Source organism: Erigeron canadensis, chromosome 6 (assembly GCF_010389155.1).
Source record: "Erigeron canadensis isolate Cc75 chromosome 6, C_canadensis_v1, whole genome shotgun sequence".
In the NCBI taxonomy this organism is placed as follows: Eukaryota; Viridiplantae; Streptophyta; class Magnoliopsida; order Asterales; family Asteraceae; genus Erigeron; species Erigeron canadensis.
Window position 1 is genome coordinate 43,149,920 of NC_057766.1, and position 23,942 is coordinate 43,173,861.

Below are 23,942 nucleotides of genomic sequence, written 5' to 3' on the forward strand. Positions count from 1 at the left end.
CCAACCCAATCGAAAGGAGTCAAGTCCTGTTAGTCTCACGATCCGGAGAAAACCTATCAATCCCGCCCGCCTGTAAACTTAATGACATATTAATGGTAAAATCCAATGTTTGATAAAATCTGAACATAAGTCTCCTCAAACATAAGCCCTCTTTGCAAAACTTCCCTTCTTAATTGCCCTCATTTCTTGAAGTGAAATGATATAGTTTGGTTTTTTAGAAAAATTGAACATGCCAAAAACATATTCATATGATGCATGATGATAGATCACCGGGTTCTTAAAATTTATAAGTTCCAATATTAAATATGTCCAAAAAATAAAACGCATAGTCTTCAACGACTTATGAACAACGGGTGACGGTGACTAACGGGACTTGAATTGTCAAACACACAAATACATCAAAGTTGCATTTTCTTTTTGTTAATGTATCGGAACATGAAAACTATCATTATCATTTACTCGTAAGCAGGGGCATTACTTCAACAGAGTAAGTCGATGTCAAGTTGTCAACCTTTGAATCCTTTTAAAAAGTAATTATAAAAAATAATAGACATTTGAACCGTTACACAAAAACGAAAAACAATTCTTGTTCTCCATTTCGATTTTCCCTCTCATAACATTTCTCTAATACCGTCTGCATTATAAAAAAACATTAAGCCATCTTCTTTGTATACAAACAGCTTTCAAAACTAATATTCATAAAATATGTCTAGTTTTGCTAATTACCAGAATCACCTAAATTATCAAATCAGAAAATCTCATGAATTGAAACAAAATCACCGTCGACTATTAATTTACGTTTTAATCATATTCCTTAAATATATTAATCCTACATTTAAGTCAAAAATGACAACCAAGAGACACGAGGGGAATGATAAAAAAAAAAAAAAACACTAAAATAGTAAAATAGAAATGATTCTTTGACTTAAAAAAGAAATAAATTGACACTCTCACATTGCATGTGGCTTTCATAGTTTGAAAGCATCAGGCAATATAATGCTATCTCTTCCTCCCACACTTCCCATGACCCCATAAATCCATCATCTCTCATTTCATTTCTCCCCATATAAATTCCAATTCCCTTTCTCTTTCACAATTTAATTCATTCACGCCCATCATCATTTCCATACATTCATTCTTATTTCCCCTTACACATTTATTTCCTTTTAACTAACTCGATACCACGAACAAAAAAAACTCATCCGATATTATCTACTTATATATACTGTACAATATTTTGGTCGAAGGATCTAAGCTATAGTTTTGTAACATATATATTCTAATAACATTACAAAATATGGGTATAGAAACATGGCTAACCAAAGTAAAGAAATCCATATCACATAGCTTTGATTCCATTCACGGTCATCATGTACCGCCAAACGGAAAACCGGTGATCAAGAAATCGAGGGTAGGAGTGTTAGCATTCGAGATCTCAGGAATCATACCAAAGCTCAATTCCATGTGGCAGAGTCTTTCCGATAATAACATGGCTCGTTTACGCAACGAGTCTTTATCTCTAGAAGGCGTCCGAAAAATAGTTTCAACAGACGATGTTTTTCTACTGTCCTTGGCGTGTGCCGAGATGGTTGAAAACTTGAAAGTGGTAGCCAAGATGGTGTCGAGGCTAAGCAAACGCTGTGAAGACTCGAGTTTGAGGTCGTTTGATACGTTTTTTGATGGGTTTGCGAATACTGGTCGCGACCCTCATGGTTGGGTTTTGAGTTGGAAAGAAATGGAGGTTAAAAACAAGAAAATGGAGCGATATGTTACCGCTACGGCTGCACTTCATCGAGAGATCGATGAGTTAACTGTTATAGAAAACGGTTTGAGGAAACTTACACAGTGTAGTACTGATCATCACAAAAAGGAGCATAATTATACAATGAAGCAACAAAAGATACTTGATTTGCAGCATAAACTCGAATGGCAAAAACAAGAAATCAAGTATCTAAAAGAGAAATCTTTATGGAATAGAAGTTTTGATACAATAACTTCATTGCTTGCAAGATCAATCTTTACAATCCTTTCAAGAATCAAACTTGTTTTCAATATTAACCATGGTTTTCCACCATCTCTCCCTCGAAGCCTTTCGGCCTCTGCCACAGTCTACCCATCCGATCACACTACAAATTCTTTCAACTTTGTATCCGGGCCGTTGATCAAAAGCTCAAAACATCAAGAAAACAACCATCTTTCCCATGGGTTTTTCGAGACGAATTCCAAGATTTTCAAACCATCATCAGATACTTTAGGAGCTGCTGCTCTGGCTCTACATTACGCCAATTTGATCATTGTTACAGAAAGGATGATAAGATCACCACAATTGGTAGGTGTAGATGCCAGAGACGATATATACTCGATGTTACCTAATAGCATACGTTCCTCATTAAGACGTCGATTAAAAGGAATCGGGTTTACAGCAACTGATCCAGCTCTTGCAAGTGAATGGAAAGAAGCATTAGGGAAAATACTAGGATGGTTGTCACCATTAGCACATAACATGATGAAATGGCAAAGTGAAAGAAGCTTTGAACATCAGAAGGCAATGCCGAAAACTGGTGTACTTCTTTTGCAAACACTTTTCTTTGCAGATCAACACAAAACTGAGGCTGCAATAACTGAGCTATTAGTTGGTTTAAATTACATTTGGAGGTTTGAAAGAGAGATGAATGCTAGAGCCTTGTTAAGTTGCAACAATTTCAAGAATATGCAAAATTAAAATGCTGCTAGCTAGCTTAATTAATTAATTTCTTTCCCAATTTTGTGTTTTTTTTCTTGTCAAAATTTCATTCTTTTTGGGTGGGTGGGGGTTAGTTGTAATCATGATATAGATTGGTTTTGTAAATTGATTGAGTTGAGCCAAATTCAGATCTTGAAAGATTTGTTTTATATATTGGCTCCCTAAACTGATCTGTATATTAGAATACTGAATTAATATTTGTAGATCTTTCTGTTGAGTTCTAATAATTTTAATAATATATTAATTGTTTAATACAGAGTTTGTTGTTAGCAATCACATGATGAGCCATATATTCTGTTTTTACACAGATCTACATATATACAAACATATTTTCATTAAAGCTACATTGTTTTGTAACTTGATCTACATATATACAAACATATTTTCATTAAAGCTACATTGTTTTGTAACTTTTGAGATATAAGTAATCTGCTTGTTCATTGTTATTGACGAGTGAAAGGTACCGCGCATTGTGTCGGTTATTTAATGGCGACGGCGGTGGTGGATGTGATGGGTGGTGGTGGCGAGTGGAGGTAGAGGCGGTGATGGCAACGACAGCGATGGCAGCGGCGGTAGTGGCGGTGATGGATGGTGGTGGCACACGTTGGCAATTGGTGGCGGTGGCAGCGATTGGTGGTTGGTGGTGGCGGCGAGTAGTGGAAGTAGATTACTATTGAAGTTTAGAATTAATATTGAAACTTAAAATTAAAATTAATATTGAAACTTAAAATTAATGTAATGTGGCTATGATGTATGGTACATCATGCATTAAAATGTGTACAATATTGATACTTAAAATTAATATTGAAATTTTAAGTTTAATGTTGAAAATCAAAAGCAGATTTGCTTTATAATATAAGCATAGATATAGATATAGATTACTAGTACGAGTAATACTTATGATGTTTAATTGGAGTTTATAAGACTTCCAGTTCTTAGGATCAAACTGATTTGGTATAAGTTATAAAGATTGTATGCATTAGAATTTTTTTCTGTTTTCTTTTTTTTTTGGTTTGATAGTATGCATTAAACCACTGGTTCGACTGTTTCTGGTAGGTGTGATTAGTCGACCCATTTGAACCATCGTTTCCAGTCGTAAATTCAATTCAACTAAAACCAGTTTGTAAAAATTAAAGACAGCAACATTAAAAACGAGAAAAGTTTGTAAAAGTTTATATTGTAATGGTTTTGTCAGTATTGGGAAATTTTTAATCACAAAATGAACTGTTGGTTTCTCAACCGTAACATAAGGAGGTAATAAGCTTAGGAAGCATCGACTAACCACTCAAAGTCAGGCACAAACAGGGCTTATATACATTAGTGTTTCCCTCAACTTAACTGGGTTACAGTGGTAATAGTGTTTTGAAGAAATTTGGCTAGATTGTCGTAAACTAATGGGAACAAGAAAGCATGATCCACCAATATACAAGTTTCCAATCACCTTGGCAAGAGTCGCACCTCATATGAGGGATCAATGTGCAAAAATCCAATGCAATATGCACATTGGACACGAGTTCTTCCAAATCCAAAACCTTTTGCCTCTTAAAATCGATAGTTTATGTTCAAGTTTTTAAAGGAGCTCATGCGGAAATTAAAAGTGTTTGGTCATAGCCGAACAAAATCACCAGGGAACTCCTTACAATTGTAACACAGTACAAAAGTAACCAATCATTTACATCTATTATGTTTTCCATTTTCTGATTTTGTTGATCACGGCGATGCAAGTAAAAGTGGATAGAAAAAAAGGTACATAAAACCAGATTACGCCAAAATCCTTACATGAGATCCAAATTTTGGCTCTTGACAATTTATCATTATATAAGTTTGAACTTGAGAAGAAAGGTGCACCTTGATACTGATGAAAGAAGTGATTGATTCTACAACAGCACTGCCAGTTTTAATAGTAAACTAATTACCTAAATTCATACTTGTGCTTCTTATGCTGCTGCATCTGCATTGTGCCATCCCTTTGTACATGGTGGTATGGCCATGAACTCATCAAATTCCTTCACGTGAATATCACAGCATTTCCACTGCATCATATAATAGTTGCATATAAGTTTGTTGAGAAGTAGAAAGGCTATAGTCTTACTCCTTTAGAAACTAGAAAACAAAATATCTTTAAAAACACACATAGGGAAGAAGATAATAGTGTGGCAATGCAAACGCAAAGGCTATAAAGCTCACCCCTCTCAATCGGTCATGGAAGACAGCAGGTCCGGGATGGTAATTACAAGCAGTCTCATGATTATCGATTTCTTTGAAAGTTTGACCACACCCCTTGTTCTTGCAGATCTGAGGCTGGTTTATATCAACAATTTTCTTTGCTGGAGTTTTCACACTTTCCTTCAAACCTGAAGGACCTTCCTCCAAAGTAGATTGAACTTGACATGAGGAATTTGGAATCGTATCTTTCACTTGTGAGCCTACAAAGTGTAACAACAGAATCAGGGACAGTATTATGAGCCATTAAAGTAGTTTTTATTCGACATATAAACAGCAAAAATTTAAAGATGTGGCTGCAGATTTATCAAGGTCTTAATGTAAATCGATACAACTCATAAAATGTCTTCTATATAAGTCAAAATTACAAAGGTGCCTCCAGCTTTGTCAAAATTTTTTATGCAACTCAATACAACTCATGCAAGGAGCGAAATAGTGGTTATTTGAATACCATGGTCAGAGCAAAAGAATCCTTGACGGCACCTTGGGCAAGCTTCTTTAGCTGACATATTAGTTGTCGGAATTGCTGTGTTGACTGATGGCTTTGGAGCAGGAGTAGCCTTAGCTATGACTGGCTTTTCAGTTGTGTGTTTTCCTGTCTTGCAACTTAAATGAAAAAAAAAGAACAGATTAATAAGCAGATATCCCTAACAATGTATTAGGCCACTACATGAACGATATATGTATATACATGTGGAAAAAAAATGTCAACAGTAATCGTATATACATGTATAAAACTAGTCACAAAGAGATCTCTAGCCCAATGGCAGACTCTAGGTTATGGTTTCAAGCCCCAATAGTAATCTGTCTATGCATTGTATGGTGGGTTCAGCAGTTAAAGATGAAAAGAAATAACTCAATAAGAAAGTTAATCTGTCCAGACAGCTTGTAGTAATACTAATTCCAGATGAGCCTTATGACATCATAACCAACAACTTGTAACACTGGCGGATAATGATAAAAATTAAATTCAAAAGTCAAAACACCTATTAAGAAAAGTACGTTGAATACATCTGAGACAACGAGAAAGGGCAACAATCTGATATTCCAAATGTAGCCAATGCAATGAGTTTCGAATAAAAGCCAATCCAAGAACATCTTTATTATTAATAGCCATGATGCACGAGTGTATAAATGAATGTGCTTATTTAAAAGGCCTCGAACTAGGATATAAGTTAGTTAGTCATCGCCTGCACCCTAAAGACTTTGTGAGACTATGAATACAATCGAAATTATCAAAGTTAACAGTAATTCAGGTCTCTACTAAACATTCATTTGACCAGTAAACAAAACCAAGAATCTGTAGTTCAGCGATGCTTAAAGATTAACACAAAAAGAGGGGTCTATGTATGATTAAAGAAAACTTCATGCTATCAATGAAGCTACAAGTGAAACGCACATGAAATCAAAAACAGAACAGCATTGCATTGCATTACGTTGCATAAAACATACCCTGGAATCTCCAAGAATAAGCTGAAATCGTGACTCTTTCTCTTGCAGCAGCTCCACTCTTTCATACCATCGTGAAACAAAGGCTGATAAAAACAAGTTGTTAGCATTTGTGCATATAATAAAGTTAATGTCGATTGATATGACAATAACAATCAATAAGGTAGAAACTTACTCCCTGTAGTGATGTAGATGCCCAATCAGCAAACAAAGCCCATGGCCGTAAAACAAAGAAATTAGAAAGTTATCAGCAAGAAATCGATTCAACTAGAAACATAGAAGATTAAAAAATTAAAATCTAAAAAAAAAAAAAAAACTGAGCACTGCACTAAAAAAAACTGTTTCATGAAGAATGCATGACCTGCTTCAAGATTTATACTACATCTATACATGCTTGTATCTCTAAAACTCTTCTTGTGCTTTTTTACTCTTGCTAAAATTATATTGTTCAAGATATGAGTTGTGTACATGCCAAAAGAAAATCATGTTATGATATTTCTATAAATTAAACAAAGTTTACACTATAAGAAAAGCGATGCAAATTTGAGAGATATACAACACTATTAGGCTGTCTAGGATGAATATTGATATCAACTATAGAATAAATTATAATTACAAATAGAGTATAATATAATCATACAGCGGAAACTTCAAACTATTATTTTATCATTATTACAGTAATGATAAATAAATATTAGAATCAACATAACATCAGATAGGTAAGTGATTCCCTAGCTAATTATAAATAATTAACCTCGAATCGATTAAAAAAAAAAAAAAAAAAGACGAAATCTAACTGACTGACCGATTCATGAAAAGTACAAGAGTCATCGGGATTATTATCTTGGGTGAAAGTAGCATTACACCCAATCCTCTGGCATCGTAACTCCGTCGCCATTCCACCCCACTACCAACCTTCCTTTTTTTTTACTCGATGGACGTTTCTAGGTGTATTAGCAGAAATTGCACAAGTCCGTCTTAGGAAAAGAGAATAAAAAAAGTCGTGTCGTGTTTTGACTTTTTAGTGTGTGGGGGGCTTTGTATCTTATTCCATTCGCTAAAATGACTTGGGCTTAACTTGTTATGATTCATTAGCCCAATCTCACTATATTTATCTGGTCCATGGTTCTGATTTTTGAAGACCAACATGTTTGTTCATGTTAAGTCATGGCCTAATTGTGTAGATAACTCTTTTTTTTTCCCGTAAAAGATGTGTTACCAAACTATATAACTAGAAAAATACCCCGCGCGTTGCCGCGGGATTTTTTTTCGGAAATTGAATTTTCCACTAAGTTTTGGTGACCGAAGTTGAAAATTTAAAATTATATGGTAAAAAGTTAAGAAAACGAAACTTTGTTGACAAAGAGAAAAAATCTAAAAGTTATGTGGTGAAAAGTAAGAAGAATGAAACTATCATGAGAAAAGTTAAAAAAATCGAGAGTTATGTGGTATAAAGTAAGCGAGTAAAAATGTTATGCCAAAAGTAAAAGAAATTAAAGTTATGTGACAAAAAGTAAAAGGTTAAAAGTTTTTGTAATAAAAAGTAAATAGAATGAAAATTCGTGACAAAAGTTAGATAAATAAAAGTTTAAAAAGTAAATAAAACTAAATTTTTGTGCCAAAAGTAAAAAGTTTATTTGATAAAATGTAAGAAAATGAAACTATTGTGGGAGAAGTTAGGAAAACGAAAGTTTAATAACCAAATAAAACAAAACTTTCGTGATAAAAAATAAAGAGAATGAAACTTTTGTGACAAAAGTTAGAAGAATGAAAGTTAGTAACTAAAACAAAAATCTCGTGCCAAAAGTAAAAGAAATTAAAGTTATATGACAAAAAGTAAAAGGTTAAAAGTTTTTGTGATAAAAAGTAAGGAGAATGAAAATTTCGTGGCAAAAGTCAGATAAGCAAAAGTTTAAAAGAACCTCGTTATTAAGTTACCAGCATATCAAAGTTGTTAAAAATAAAACTATCCTAGTAATAGATCCACGCATTGTCGTGAAATACATTTAGATAGTAGTATTAGAACACTACAAACATACTTATGTCAAATTCTTGAACTCAAGTCTAAAAATGGCAATAAAAAATGTAGAATTAAAAAAAATAACGTGTAAGAATAATAGTTATAATAAGACAGATAAAAAAACATGGAACAAACTAAAAACTATATTAATGTATATAATGACACCTCTGATGACAATGGTGATGTAACATATTGTAATACTTTAAATGTTACATGAGCGTAAAATGTAATGATGGTTAAAACTATTATTTACTAAAAAAAAGATTATATATAACAGAACAAAAGAAAATAGTCAAAATCGCATGTTTAAAGGTAAAACCGTCAATCTGTTAAACTTGCTTTATAAAAACATGAGAACCTAAAGATTGGTGTGAAAAAACTAAAAATAAAAACATTGGTGAGAGACAAAAGTTAAAAGATATAAACTATAGAGGTTAAAAATAAAATGATACAAAAGTCATGTTAAAAGTTAAAAAGTTAAAACTTTAGGATATAAACTGAAAAATGATAAAGGTAAAAAAAAGTGTTGTAATTTAAGCTTAAAAATTTGTATTACTAATATGCATAAAGGAGCTGTACTTCTATGCATAGAAGACATGTAAATTCCATGTTGGTTTTTAGGTGAAAAAACTAAAAATAAAAACATTGGTGAGACAAAAGTTAAAAGATATAAACTTTAGGGGTTAAAAATAAAAAGACACAAAAGTCATGTTAAAAGTTAAAACTTTAGGGTATAAACTGAAAATTGATAAAGGTAAAAAAAAAAGTGTTGTAATTTAAGCTTAAAAACTTGTATTACTAATATGTATAAAAGAATTGTACCTCTATGCATAAAAAAGTTGTAAATTTCATGTTGGTTTTTAGAATGTATATAATTAGTATCATTCTATGTTTCGAATAAATAATGACTTCATAGACAAAATAAAATTAATACACCACTAAGTTGATAAATCATATCCTGATACGTAAACAGAAATTATTGTTTATACCATAGCAAGATATTTTTTAAAAGGTATAATATTGATGTCTCAATTTTGCTCCAACTTTTTTAACTCTAATTTTAGATCATAGTTTTAGATTAACCTTTGAACTCTTTTTTCATTTATATCTTTATTTCTCAATTTTTATCTAAATTTAACATTTTATCCTCAATTTTTATCTAAAACATATGTCAGCACTATTCTATATCAAAATACATGCTACCAGTATTATGCTTCACATATAATTTTGAAAAATATAAATTTATGTAGCAACTCACACATAATTACCATTAAAATTTCAGTAGGTGGATCTTTATTTTTATTTTGTTATATGTAAGTATTCAAAAACAAAAATATGGTCACAAAATAGTAAATCGTGTGGTTGAGGGAGTGCAACGCCAATAAAAAGATACATAGATAGATATATGAGATACAAAAAAAGAAAAAAAGGGAGCGTGTTCTCCACAAGTTGACATCTTTACTTATCATCTCCTTCCAACTAACTTCCTTACTTTGCAACGAAGGGCGAAAATAAACCCGATCAATGGCTAGCATTCTTGGCGTGGGTCTTCCTTTCGGGCTATCAACCGCACCACCACCACTCAAAAGATCAGCCACTGGCAGCGGAATTGCGTCACGGCGGATGGTGGGGGTAGTGAAAGCAGAAGGCGGTGGTGGCATAAACCCTGAAATCAGAAAGTCGGAAGACAAAGTCGTTGACTCGGTCGTCGTTACCGAACTCGCTAAACCCCTCACCGCTTATTGCAGGTTTCATTTCTAAGATTTTATTATTTAATTTTACTATTCAACTATTAAAAAAATAACTATCAGTGCAGAAAACCAAAGGATAAAAGAAATGCCTAGAATTTTTTGTATTGGAAATTTGACACTTGAAAATTGCAATGAATTTAACTCAAAAATATGTATGTGATTTGTTGTGTAGGTGTTGGAGGTCAGGGACATTCCCACTTTGTGATGGGAGCCATGTAAAGCACAACAAAGCCACCGGAGATAATGTTGGCCCTCTCTTGTTAAAAAAACAATAGAGAAGCCTATTCTACATATATATATATATATATATATATATGTTAATTAATAATATCTCGTATGAATACTTCATGATCATGTGTGTTATGTGTGCACTTGAACATCAACTATTTGCATCTGAATCTTTCATATAGAGTATGCCTACCCATCGATGTATTTGGTTCCTGTTGCGATTTTGGTTATGTATTCATCCCACTTTAGAACATGTCTGCTATTTCTAGTTGGATAATTCCTTTGTTTTGTGTGATTATCTACATCCTTGATGCGATAAAAACTACACTTTGTATGCACTGAGTAAGCCACGCGGCACGCACGCCTCTATTCTTGTGAACCAACAAAACTACACGGCAATTAAATCGATAATCTGATTCATCGCTCATCCTGTTTGGATTAACCACATTTGACCAGTCAACAAAACCAAGAATATGGAGTTCGTTCAGCGATGCTTAAAGTTAAAACTTTAACAAAAAAAAAAAGTGGGTTTAGGTACGATTAAAGAAAATTTCATGCCATCAATGAAGCTACATGTGAAACGCACATGAAATCAAAAACAGAACAGCATTGCATTACGTTGCATAAAACATACCATGGAATCTCCAAGAATAAGCTGAAATGGTGACTCTTTTTCTTGCAGCACCTCCACTCTTTCATACCATCGTGAAACAAAGGCTGGAAAACAAGTCCTTAGCATTTTTGCATATGATAAAGCTAATGTCAATTGATGTGAAAATAAAAATCAATAAGGGTAGAAACTTACTCCCTGTAGTGATGTTGATGCCCAATCAGTAAACAAAGCCCATGAACATAAAACAAAGAAATTAGAAAGTTATCAGCAAGAAATCGATTCAACTACAACAGTGAAGATACGTAAAAATAAAAATAAAAACAACTGAGCACTGCCACTAAAAGAAACTGTTTCATGAGCAGTGCATGACCTGCTTCCAATTTTATACATCTATACATACTTGTATCTCTAACTCTTGTTGTGCTTTTTTACTTTTTTTTTTAAAAATTAAACTGTTTAATAAATCAACACCGTACTGGTGACCATACGGGTCTGGTCTCTACCTTTATCAACGTATGAGGTATGGTCTCTACCTTTATCAACGTATGAGGTATTCCAGTGCACCGTTTTGTATTCAGGGTATATTGAACTTAAAAAAATACTTACCTTTAAGATACCAAGAACATATTCCCCCATATAATCAACACACCTTCAAGTGATAAAACAGATGTCAGGAATTGCAACATACAAAATCAAAAGGGTTACTGCCGATGCTGCAAGACTTCAAAGAATCCGACAATGAAACGTAGATTCTTGCAACACCTTATTATAACTCCCCAAATCACGCGTAATGTGAGAAACTCCAGCAGCATCCTACACCTCCTTAGACAGGTAACACTTAACTATCCAGTTTTCTGCAGTAATTAACCAGAATGCTCTCAAACCAGTATCCCCCTTTGACAATGATATCCAACCTCCAACAACTGTTCCAGAACGTGCTTAAAACCAGAAAATCCACCACACAAAATCCAATACTGCATAAACACAAATAAAAGGAACCATTTCCAGTATCCACATTTGGTTCTAAATACATTCTCTCCGTTTTACCAGCAACCCAAACCAAACCCCAAATGATCCCATATAATACTAGACACAACAAACACAAATTAAAGACAAAGGCCATCAGTAGACTATGACCAAAGTTATAAAAACCAAGAGAAACCCCTGTGAAGCTTTGCTTTACACCTTACTAAAGCTCGAGATGAATACCAAAACCAACACATTGTACCTGCACAAACTGAAATGGTCAACCAAATAGAAGACACTCTATACCATAACTTGAAATAAGACACATAGTACACAATGAAAGTTGAGAAATAATCAAAAGATATACACATCATGAAAGTTGGGATATAGTCAAAAGATATACACATAGTCCATCCTTAAAACAACCGGTACGTGCGCAATTCAGACAAAGCATACTAACAGATGATTAAACAACAAAATAAACAATCTTGCTAATACATCATGCTAACGAATTGAAATAGAGTCTGAAGTAATAAATAGAAACTGATCGATACTTTTGTTAAATTGAGTCGTTCTAATAAAAGTATCAAATAGCTAATTATGGTGTTGCCTCTTCTAGTGTTATTACCAACCATCCAACAAGTGTTGCTTCTTTTCCATTTGTGATGAGACATCATCATAGGCCCATTTTGAGGGTGTTACCCAAACGAGACTGTCAACATATTGAACAACTTTGGTTGAGTTGGAAAATGGATACACACCCTCATAAAATGGACCCACGTCATTATCCTTATGACTTCTAAATTTGACACCCTTAAAATATCTAAATGTGGATGCTTCTGAATCGTACATTGATAGATGACTACCATGTCCAAACAGGAACTGATTGTTTAAAGTGAATCCAACTGGAACAATATTATCACCATCATACTTTGATATTACATGGCGTTTTGCCCAGGAAGTAGCCACCCCATAATTTTCCATCACCCACACCTCGCAATCACCACTGCCAGCACATGACATTACACAAAGCTTTTGGGATATGACTGCCAGCTCATTCACCTTATAAACACAGTCATCTGGGAATGCTATCTCACTGAAAGTTTCATCACCCAAATTGAAGGCCACTATTGTTGGTAGATCATTAACACAACTACAAAGGTAATGAAGACGGCCATTATGTCCATCTACAAATACTTCATTCCTGGTGAAATTCGGTTGAACCTTTTGAACATGAGATGGAAAGCTTTTGGTGATTGATTCCCAAGAACCCTTTCTAACACTGAAGACCTCCACTGGAAGCCAGTTGTATGTCATGTCATCATCGTCTAAATCGAAATAATATGTAAGCTTGACAACTTTATAGTCATCCATATTGGGATCAAACCCGAAGCGGAGATCAACATGATAATCATTTTCATTGTCCAAACGAATAGTAAATGGTGGGAGATCTATTAAGGCTGAGAGAGAAGGGTTCCAAATCTGAACTTCTTTACCACAAAGGCATATTAAACCATTATACATATGGACTTTGACTGAATTAGTGAGTTGGACATCTGTTTGAGAGATTGTGTATTCTGTGAATGGTTTATATTTTTGATCAAAAAAGTCTTCGAACACCATAAGAATTTTACCATTGGTATCCTTGGAACGATCGAGATGAGATTTAATAAAGGAGGGACGAGACAAGAGAGAATTCCAGGTTTTAGAAAGGGACCTCATCTGAGCAACTTGCCTGGCTGATAAGTGAATGAATATGTTGCTTAATAATACATCGTCAGGGATGATCATCATCATATTTGTTGTTCCTACTAGTAAACAAGGCTTTTGCTTTTTTCGTGATGAAGATATGCAGACATCATTATAGGTCCACTTTGAGGGAGTTACCCAAACGAGGCTTTCAACATATGGAACAACTTTGATTGAGTAGTCTAATGGATCCTCAGCGTCATAACATCTGAATGTGGCACCCTTAAAACATCTAACTGTGGATGCTCCTAAATCGTACAGTGATAGATGAATACCATGTCTAAACAGGAACCGATTGTTTAAAGTGAATCCCACCGGAACCATAACATCAGCATTAGCATATTTTGGAATTACATGTCGTTTCGCCCAGGAAGTAGCCACCCCATAATTTTCCATCACCCACACCTCGCAATCACCATTGGCAAGACATGACATTACACAAAGCTTTTTGGACAGAACTCCCAGCTCATTCACTCTATAAACACAATCATCTGGGAGTGCTATCTCGCTGAAAGTTTCGTCACCCAAATCAAAGGCCACTATTGTGGGTAGATCATTATTAGCACTTGTACAGAGGAAATGAAGACGACCGTCATGTCCATCTTCAAAAACTTCATTCCTATTGAGCATCGTTTGAACCGTTCTAATATGGGATGGAAAGCTTTCGGCAATTGATTCCCTATAACCCTTTCTAAGACTGAACACCTCAGTGGGAAGACATTTTATAGTCATGTCATCGTCTTGTAAATAATATCTAAGCATGAAAACTTTGTAGTCATTAGTTGTGGGATCAAAACCGAAGTGGAGAGAGAAATGACAATCATTGCCATTCTCCAAACGAAGAATAGTAGATGGTGGGAGAACTATTAAGGATGAGAGTGAAGGATTCCAAATCTTGACTCCTTCACCCGAAAGGCATATTAAACCATTAACAGAGCCAACAACAGAGCCATAAGGTGAGTTGGAGCTGCTACTCGTATGGACTACTTTGACTGAATTAGTGAGTTGGACATCATCCGTTTGAGAGGAGGTAATTGTGTGTTCAGTGAATGGTCTCTTCTCATAATAGACAGAGTCTTCGAACACCACAAGGATGTCATCCTTGCTATCCTTGGTCCGATCGAGATGGGATTTGATAAAAGAGGGGTCAGACAAGAGAGAATTCCAGGTTTTAGAAAGAGACCTCATCTTAGCAACTTGTCTGGCTGGTAATCGAATGAATATGTTGGTTAATAACACATCGTCAGGGATCATCACCATATTTGTTGTTCGCAGAAAACTTATAGTTAGCTAGCTTAAATTCGAACGAATGAATTCGAACGAATAAGGTGGATAAACTACTCATAGCTGTTGCTTTGGGATGAAATTCGAACGATCTGTTAGCAGAAAACTTATAGTTAGCTAGCTTAAATTCTTTTTCTTTTTTTTTTTCCCCTAATTAATTAGGAGCCAAACCCATAGAACAAACAATCTGGTAGGGCTGCATAAAATTAGTTTCAAGAAACATATCATCTATTGATCGTAAAGCTAATACAGTACCTCATTGATGTTTATTGATCATGAATATGGTAAAAATTAGTAAAAGCTAGTAAATAAAAATTCTCAATTTTCAAGAATTTTTGCGTTAACATATACGGTAAAAATCAGTAAAATTAGTTTCAAGAATGGCCATAGAGGCAAACCCATGATCACAAAAAAAAAAAACAAAAACTAGTAATTTTCAAGAAACTCGTATAAAGACAGAACCCATTACGCGTACCTAAATCCATCAGGCCTAATCGGCTGCATCCATTGTTTTTCCCAATGTTTTAAATACCGGTAAATACCGGCCGGTATTACCGATACCGGAGACCACGTTGGTATTTTAAGTCCGGTATTTTTCCGGTATTTTCAATATTCAATATCGGCCGGTATTTCCGGTATTCCCGGTATTACCATACCGGTATTTCTGTGATTTTCAGAATATAAATTTTGATTTTTAAAAAAAATTATTTTTATAATATTTTAATGTTATTTTTTGTTATTTGTGAACTTTAAAACCTATATTTTGTTATAAAATACATATTTGGTATTAATTTTGAGTAAATTATAATTGCATTTTGACTTTTTTTTGTTAAATTGTAACAAGTTTTGTAGGATTTTTATGCAAAAAAAATATAATAAATTAAAAATAGTCGTACCGGCCGGTAATTCCGGTATTACTGATAATACCGTAATACCGGAAAATTTTTCCACGCCGGTATAACTAAAATACCGGTTTTTAAAACATTGGTTTTTCCATCTGATTTCATCATCCATAGCGTTGGCACCGTTCATCGTGAATTTCGAAAGGGTTTCTTTCTGAGTTTTTTATTATTATTATTATTGTGTGTATGCTAAAAAAAATAACATAATTGTACGTGAATAAAATATTCTAACGGTAAACTTAGAAAGTTGATCTTTAAGTAATTTTATTGTGACTGAATTCGTTGCAGTTTTCTAAAAATAAAAATGTAGAGCAAAATTAGAGTAAATTACAATTATATTAAAGGGTTCCTCTCTAGAAGGTTGGATCAAGTGATTAACATCATTTCCTCAAGGTCATGGGTTTTATCCTCATCCCTTGCAAGGCCGGAGGTCATTTTCTATCTTTAGATAGAACTTGGAAGCAGCCTCTTTACACTGTCGTGGTAGAGGTAAAGTTGTCTACATCTTAACCTCCCCCATACACCGTCGAGGTATTGGGACTCAATAACCGTGAAAGACGGCATTGGGCGTTACTTCTTTACTTTTTTCTCTAGGTTTTGTAAGTTACTGTTTTGGTAAAAAAAAATTACCACGTTACAATTTTGGTCCAAACGACTAATGAACGTTCGTGACCCACGCATGATGGGTATTTAATCTTTTACTATACACTTGTAATTGAATCCAAACTTTTTTAATTCTCTCCAAAAAATTTTCTAACTTTTTTCATTTTCTCAACTTTCATCAAATCCATGATCACGAATGTTACATAGAATTTGTATATCAGCGGAGAGAAACAATTCACAATCCAAATCCGTCTACTTTCATTACATTCGCATATTTATACACATTAAGAGGTTGGAACCGTCTTCTAACAACATTTCTGGCCTAAACTCATAACCGACCTAAAATATTACATTTTTACCCTTTGAATTTTTAACAATTGTTAGCTAATAAACCACATATACATTTATTTGTAGGAACACCATTCAAGAAACAACATTTTATTAATAAACAAATTTGAATTCCAACAAGATATTACAAATAAGGTAACAATTAACTAAACAATACAAGAAAAGTAAATGAAACAAAAACATAAAAAGAAGGAAGAAGACATAAACGGGCTGAGGGTCCTGTTAAATAAAGGTCCTTTAAAACTGATTTCGGGCAACCCAAGTGAACCCGTCAGTTTCTTAGGGTACAACGGTCGAAGCCTGAGCCATAATCGAGTATAATCGAGTGCAAAGTGCACCACTAAAACGTCACATTACGCCTCATCGCCAACGACCTCGGTCCCGGTCTCAGGCACCGGCCCACTTGGGGTGTAGCCCCTTATAAGGAATTATTATTCCTCCAACACTCCTTCTTATAAACACACTTAATGTTTATACTTTTACCAATCTCGGACAAACCCATATTAGTTAAACACGCTTTCAACTTCATTTTTAACATATCTAGTGTCGGCTTAAACTTTTTGGTGGCCTTAAACGAGATTAATTTTGGAGGCCTCGTTGATAATATACAAATTAAAGTAAACAAATAAAGCAGAAAGAACATGGTAATTCATCTTATCTATCTAGGTTGTTATGTGAAAAGAAAGCAAAATATATATATATATATATATATGAGAAAGTCTTTCATATGATCATGATTTAATCACTAACTCGTTATTGTAAATCTTTTTTTGAGAGAAAAAATTGGCTATCAGACTTTCAAAATTGTTAACCGGTTGTTTTTTTACCTTTTTTTCATGAGGGTTGTAACTTCAGTCATGAGTCATGAAGTTTATTGTTTTCCTATTTGTTATTTTGACGGTCTTGTTACCCTTATATAGTAATAATATCTAACCCAAAAGTTTAAAGTATAAAATATTAAACTCAAAATATAAAAACTAGAGGCCTTTGTATTTTGGGGGCCTTAGGCCCATGCCTAACCCATACATATGATGAAATATATCTATTCACTTGAATATTTTATGTTATATCAAATAATAATTATACATAAAATTTCCAACATTATTCACTTTTATTGACACAATTAATTACTTTTCTTATGTAACAAATTGTTTGTCCTTAAACACTGAAATATGAAAATCTACACTTGAAATCATATCAAATCTCCCAAGAGGCTTCTGAAATACACCAAGACTTGCAGAGAAGAATTAGAACCTCTCTTCACCATTTGCTTGCTTATCATAGCCCATGATGAAGGGAGCCGAAGATGATCAATCAAAAAAACCGAACTTTGCAAAAAGATCGCAATGATAGAAGACGAACATGATCAATAAGAGAATCCCAACTTTACATAAGAGAGGGTCATATGTATTACGGTATCCAAAATCTCTTCTCCATTTGTTTGCTTTTGGACGTTTTTATTAAATTTTACACTTTGGAGCACAGTTACATGTTAGACCCAATTGACCCGTTCTGTTTCAAGTTACCATGACTCGGTGATTTAAGCCTTCAAAGTCTTAGCATATGAATTCAAATCAAAAGAATCCATCTTTCACAGTTCCACCAGGTAAATAAAACTTTCGACTAGAAAACTTATAAATATACTGTATCTTTGTATGTAACAATTGGGTTGGGTTCATGCAACAAGTCAGAATGAGCATGCAAAAATGCCTTCCTCTTGTATGTGTATTGCAAATCTTCATGCACCCAATTTGACATGTTGTTAAGTTTTGAATTGTATTGGTGATGACGTGATTTAGGATTTTTACACTCACAGTCTCATTAGCAATCAAACAACGATCCAATTTGATTTGGACTAATAATAGCGGATATCACCCTAGCTAGCTAAACACACAGTCAAAATCTTTTCTTATTATTATGTTTCACTTTATCATGTGGGTGTGTAGTACACTTTGACTGTATTCGATAAAAAAAAAAAAAAAAGGAGAAAGAACAAATGGGAAAAAGGGGATATCTTTTATTTTTCATTCCTATCGAAGGCGTTATTTTCATTTTATTGAGATTACAAAATGGATGTCAAACCTAAATATCTAAGCATATACACCCATTCCCATTTTCCCTCAAAAACCATACCCATCATTATTCCAAACTTAAAACCAAACACTCCCTAATATATTGAAGTTTATCGTAAAACTTTATGATATTAGTTCTGGCAAGAAATTGGGTCCCTATATATACCAAAGAAAGCAAATGTTGGCTTAGGTTTAAAGGCATTTAATTTCGTTGGTACCTCGTAACTACAAAATTGAATTATCATCTTCTTCTTTAACATTTTTATCTTCAATTATTATGGAATTTCTTCCTTGTTTCTTGTATACTAATATCTAGATAACATAAACTAAAAAAATTTATATCCAAACAGAACATGTTTACTAAGAAATATTCATGCTGTGGACATATAATTATTAGAAACCAAAAAATGTAACTGAAATCTTTATAAAACATGTAGATTGTTTGTATGTGAACAAAAAAACACAAACATGTGTGACAAAAGTTACTTTGCAAGTCAGATAATGATTAGACCAACCTAATTTATATGTCTAAATATCAATCTAACTATATGATGATGACATGTCGAAAAATTAAGAGATAAAATCAAGTTAAGAAACTTAATGGATTCCTCGTGCTTAATTTTTAAGATTTTAAGTTGTTTTTTATGCATATGAATTAAGGTGATTAGTTATTTTTTAAAATTTAAATAATAAAAAATAGTGATATCAAATAAATATTGTAGTAGAAACAAAGAGAAAAAAAATATGTAGGGGGGAGTAAGAACTATAAGAACTAGAAAGACAAACGCACATTCCCTCAAAAAAGTAATTTGTCCACAAGTATATTTGGGTGAGAACAAAATGGGCTGAATTGGGCCCACGTGGAACTGGTCGAGTTATACGCAAGATTACGACCCCGGTTCGTCCATCCCTATCATTACAGCGTTATTTAGACCCATTGCAAACTATAGCTACTACATGCTTCCCCACCTTATTTGTTACTACTTCTTTTCCGTTAATAAATTCCACATGCCAACTCTATCTATGAATATTTATTATGATCTATGATAGCACATTATTAAAGCACTCTAACTTTTTTCACTCTTGTGGTACAATAGTAGTTGATAATAGATAGCAAAAATATTGGTTTCAAGTATGGAAGTATGGAACCAAACACTACACATAGTATTACGATCGAGTACATTATTAATTGAGAATATAAAGGTACGAGTCATTAGAATATATCGTGTTTAAGGTGGGAGAGGCTCTCAGGCCTCAGCTCCTTCTCTGCTGCGAATCTAAATAGTGAGATAAAAATGCACGTTGTATAGAGAAGCCGATATATAAAAATTAAAATGCAAAGCAAACATTAAAATCGTGGTCTCTCCTAAAACCGTCACCGATGAAATGTGTTTCATACCCACTGAATCACTTCAATTCATTACACATTATAAAATTAGGGATGGGTCTTTGACTTATACCGACCAGGTCCAAATTAAGATTATAAACTTGTTTTTGGAGCCTCTTATAAGTTGCCGCCTCTCTTTAATATATTGGCGAAGAACACCACGTTCATTACTTCCTATATATAGGCAAAATCACCAACAATTTTGCTTGACGCCCGCCACATATTGCTCCACCAAAGCAGAATCCAGTTATAGTTGCATCACCTTAGCCACGTGCCTATCACATGCTCATTTACTTTCATTAACTGTGTGTAAAACTAACGAGTATAAAAAAGAAAGAAAAAAAAAAGAGCCTTCATCTCATAAATAGGATTGTCTGCTCCCACCATACTTGTTTATCTACGTGTGCACCCACTGCCAAATACTAATTACAATGCCTTCTAAAAACTTTTGATAAACTGACTTGTGTCAGTTGTAAAGCAGATTCTCACTCTGTCGGTTGCTCTTGGCAACCGGTTTACCCCAGTCAACACGCCATTCTATATCCCCTCAGGTGCACTACACCACGTGTCATATATGACACTTTTATCGCCTTTCAAAACCAAAAAAAATTGTAACACTTTTATCACGCTACATATATAAATATTAGTTATGTTTATGTCACATATTTAGTTACACGCTTTTGTCGAATGTTTATTTTGATAGCACTTCCTTTATCTTTAGACTTTAAGTGAAAGCTAGTTACTAGTATATATATAATTATATATGACTGTTTGTGTTATTTTGACAAACTTGAATATCTTATTGTGGTTATTGTTGTTTATGTGAGTATGTCACATACCTGCACATAAATAGGTCAACTAATAAGTAACAACGCACAATTTATAATTACTCGATCAATATAATGCATGGATCATTAAAACTAGCAAAAATAGAAGAAATAACAAAAGTTTGTCCTAGCTCACTGTTCTAACAAGTCATAAGAATTATGCAGAACGTATTCTTTTATAATTACTATAGAAATAGTAGTTAGCTCGACAATAAATATTTTATATTGAAACAATTTGAGAAAAGTTTTTAAAAGTTGGATACTTCTTAACTGTTGATATTTTTATAATTAACAGCTCGATTATCATGAAGTATTCATCGTATGTTGTCGAAAACCAGATCCAGTGAAGTCACCTAACAATAATGAAAACTAAATACGCGGGAGATCTACAAAGTTACAAAGTGTTTTGTTTTGTTATACTTTTCTATGTCTACATATAAAAAACAGTTTAATCTTGGTTATAATTTATGAAAATAAAACAAATGGACAGAATATCAATAACAATTAGTCATATTAAATTATAGCAAGTATATTATCAATATGGATTGGTATATAGTGGAGTCTGGTTCCTGATGTGAGCAAAATACTTTCAGAAATGGAGACAAGGTTTTTTCATAATGAGTTTCCTCTGGAATTAGAGTTGGATATATGAAGAGGCCTGCCGCCACTACAACAAATTTGTTGTTTGTAAGCACCTTTTCTACACACTCTTTAAAAATGCGTAAAATTTTGTTAAGTTGTTCGCACTTAAATATGTGTACAAATAGTCTACATTAAAAAGTACGAAAAAAGTTAAAAGTTTCACATTTAAAAATGTGAAGAAAAATGTTTACACACTAATATGTGTGTACAATATTAGATATGTACACGTTTTTAAATGTAATAATCATTTCTTTCGCGAGTGATTTTTTCGCACTTCAAAATCTGTAACATCCCCAACTTTTCAAGATTGACTTATTGACTTGACCGTTAGTCAACGTTAAGTTTCGTCAAGTTTATATGCCTTAATTGGTTTATGTGTGATGAAGGTTCTATAGGTGTAAGGCTTTAATGCCTTAATGGTTGATGTGAATAAGTGTTTAAAGGTATAGTTTAATGCCTTTAGAGGTGCTAAAAGTGTTGGATGCGTTGTAAGTATTCCCAACATGTGATTTTAGCCTAAAATGAACCATACGGAAGTCTAGGGACTAATTTTGACATATGTGAAAAGTTAAAAACGTGATTAGGGATTTCTAATCAGTTCATTAGCCCTAAAATCTGATTCATCATTCTTCTTGGAGCCCTAGAACCGCCCCTTTGTCTCTTGAGCAATTCTAGAGAGTTTCTTGCGATTTCGGGTTGAATCGGAGTGATTAACCGCTTGTAGATCGAATCTATAATCATCTTTAAGGTAAAGATGGTAATTCCTACTGGTTTTTGGTAATGTTCATCTATTCCATTCGTTCATATATGGTCTTCATTGATTGAATACGTTTTATTGATAGAATCGGTGATTTCGGGTGAATCGGCGATTATTATAGCAATCATTTGGTATAGTGAGATTTACTACAGGTATGAAATCATTGTTAATGTAATTTTGATGTTTCAATAGAAGCAAAGTAGGGTTCATATCTGGTCTTAAGGTGTGATTCGGATTCAATTGCGTTTGTGAGCCGAATTAGGTCAAAACGGGTGTCAAATCAATCGTCGGATGTGCTTATTGAATCCATGAATCAATATATGATTTCATAGTGTCAAATGATTTATATTTTGGTATATATGAACTGTAGAGGTCGTGGGGATCAACCATGTATGTTTGATGATCGAAATTGCTTTCAAAACGATAAGGATTTCAAGGCCTGATTCTGTTGTCATATTGCAAAAATCATATCTTTTTTATATGAATGAGATAAGAGATGAATCTTATATTTTTTAAAAGGTCTATGTGTCCCCTAAATTCGATATGAACAAAGTTTCCTGTGATTTTGCCCAGAGATATGCGAAAAATGTCGATTTCCAGAAGTGGTCAGGTTTCGGACGAATTCTGCAGACCTGTCTTGCAAACGTCATAAATCATTCATTTGGAAAACTTCAAGAGTCAAACTTTATATCCATGGATAGGTCTTTGAATTTCCTGCATTTCATAAGAACTAAGTTTTCTACCATTTGGTCGTCTTGTATGCCAAAAGTAGTCTACAAAACTGAATACAGTCAAAAGACGAAAGTAGTCTACAGAATACGAAAGTAGTCTACAGAATATGAAAGTAGTCTACAAAAAGAGTCAAGTAGTCTACAAGTGTGTCAGGTAGTCTACAGATGGCAAAAGTAGTCTACAAAAGAGTATAGTAGTCTACAAAGGATTTAACAAGTCAGAAATAGACTAGTAGTCTACAAATAGAGGAAGTAGTCAACAAAGACAATTATTTGACATATATATATATATAGATGTAGGTCGTATAGCCTCGTTTACACTCGTTGATTTGTCCTATGTTTGTTATAGGTAGTCGGGAATACTTGATTGCCCGGTAACTTTAGTTATCGTTTGCGTACGCTTCTACGAGGTAAGATACACTACTTTGACACGCTGAGGGTTCAACATAAATATGGTTTTCATACAATAACTTCCCTAATAATAACTTGTTTGCTTATGAGTATTCGGGTTATACGGGAGGTGATATGGGCTATCTACATGACTATTGAGGCCTGAAATGTAGTCCCTATGATATGAAATGTAACGATATGTTATGCAATGATATGATATGTAATGATATGCTATGAAATGTTATGCAATGATACGA

General features: G+C 33.7%; 3 protein-coding genes across 3 annotated transcripts; 2 read left to right on the forward strand and 1 right to left on the reverse strand.

Annotated features, from left to right (window-relative positions):
- Positions 1 to 1,043: 1,043 nt before the first annotated feature.
- On the forward strand, positions 1,044 to 2,999 carry LOC122603980 (protein PSK SIMULATOR 1). The gene has a single exon (XM_043776853.1). The coding sequence runs from the start codon at positions 1,298 to 1,300 to the stop codon at positions 2,720 to 2,722; it is 1,425 nt and encodes a 474-aa protein (XP_043632788.1). The 5' UTR covers positions 1,044 to 1,297; the 3' UTR covers positions 2,723 to 2,999.
- A 1,475-nt stretch (positions 3,000 to 4,474) lies between these two features.
- On the reverse strand, positions 4,475 to 7,418 carry LOC122603989 (cysteine and histidine-rich domain-containing protein RAR1). Its single transcript, XM_043776865.1, has 6 exons — positions 7,221 to 7,418; positions 6,591 to 6,593; positions 6,419 to 6,501; positions 5,418 to 5,572; positions 4,931 to 5,169; positions 4,475 to 4,776 (listed from the first exon to the last, which is right to left on the reverse strand). Exons 1-6 carry the CDS (start codon positions 7,311 to 7,313, stop codon positions 4,681 to 4,683), a joined length of 669 nt encoding a protein of 222 aa, XP_043632800.1. The 5' UTR covers positions 7,314 to 7,418; the 3' UTR covers positions 4,475 to 4,680.
- Positions 7,419 to 9,844: 2,426 nt separating this feature from the next.
- LOC122604070 (CDGSH iron-sulfur domain-containing protein NEET) lies at positions 9,845 to 10,667 on the forward strand. Its single transcript, XM_043776971.1, has 2 exons — positions 9,845 to 10,183; positions 10,359 to 10,667. The coding sequence occupies exons 1-2, from the start codon at positions 9,960 to 9,962 to the stop codon at positions 10,459 to 10,461; spliced, it is 327 nt and encodes a 108-aa protein (XP_043632906.1). The 5' UTR covers positions 9,845 to 9,959; the 3' UTR covers positions 10,462 to 10,667.
- Positions 10,668 to 23,942: the final 13,275 nt, after the last annotated feature.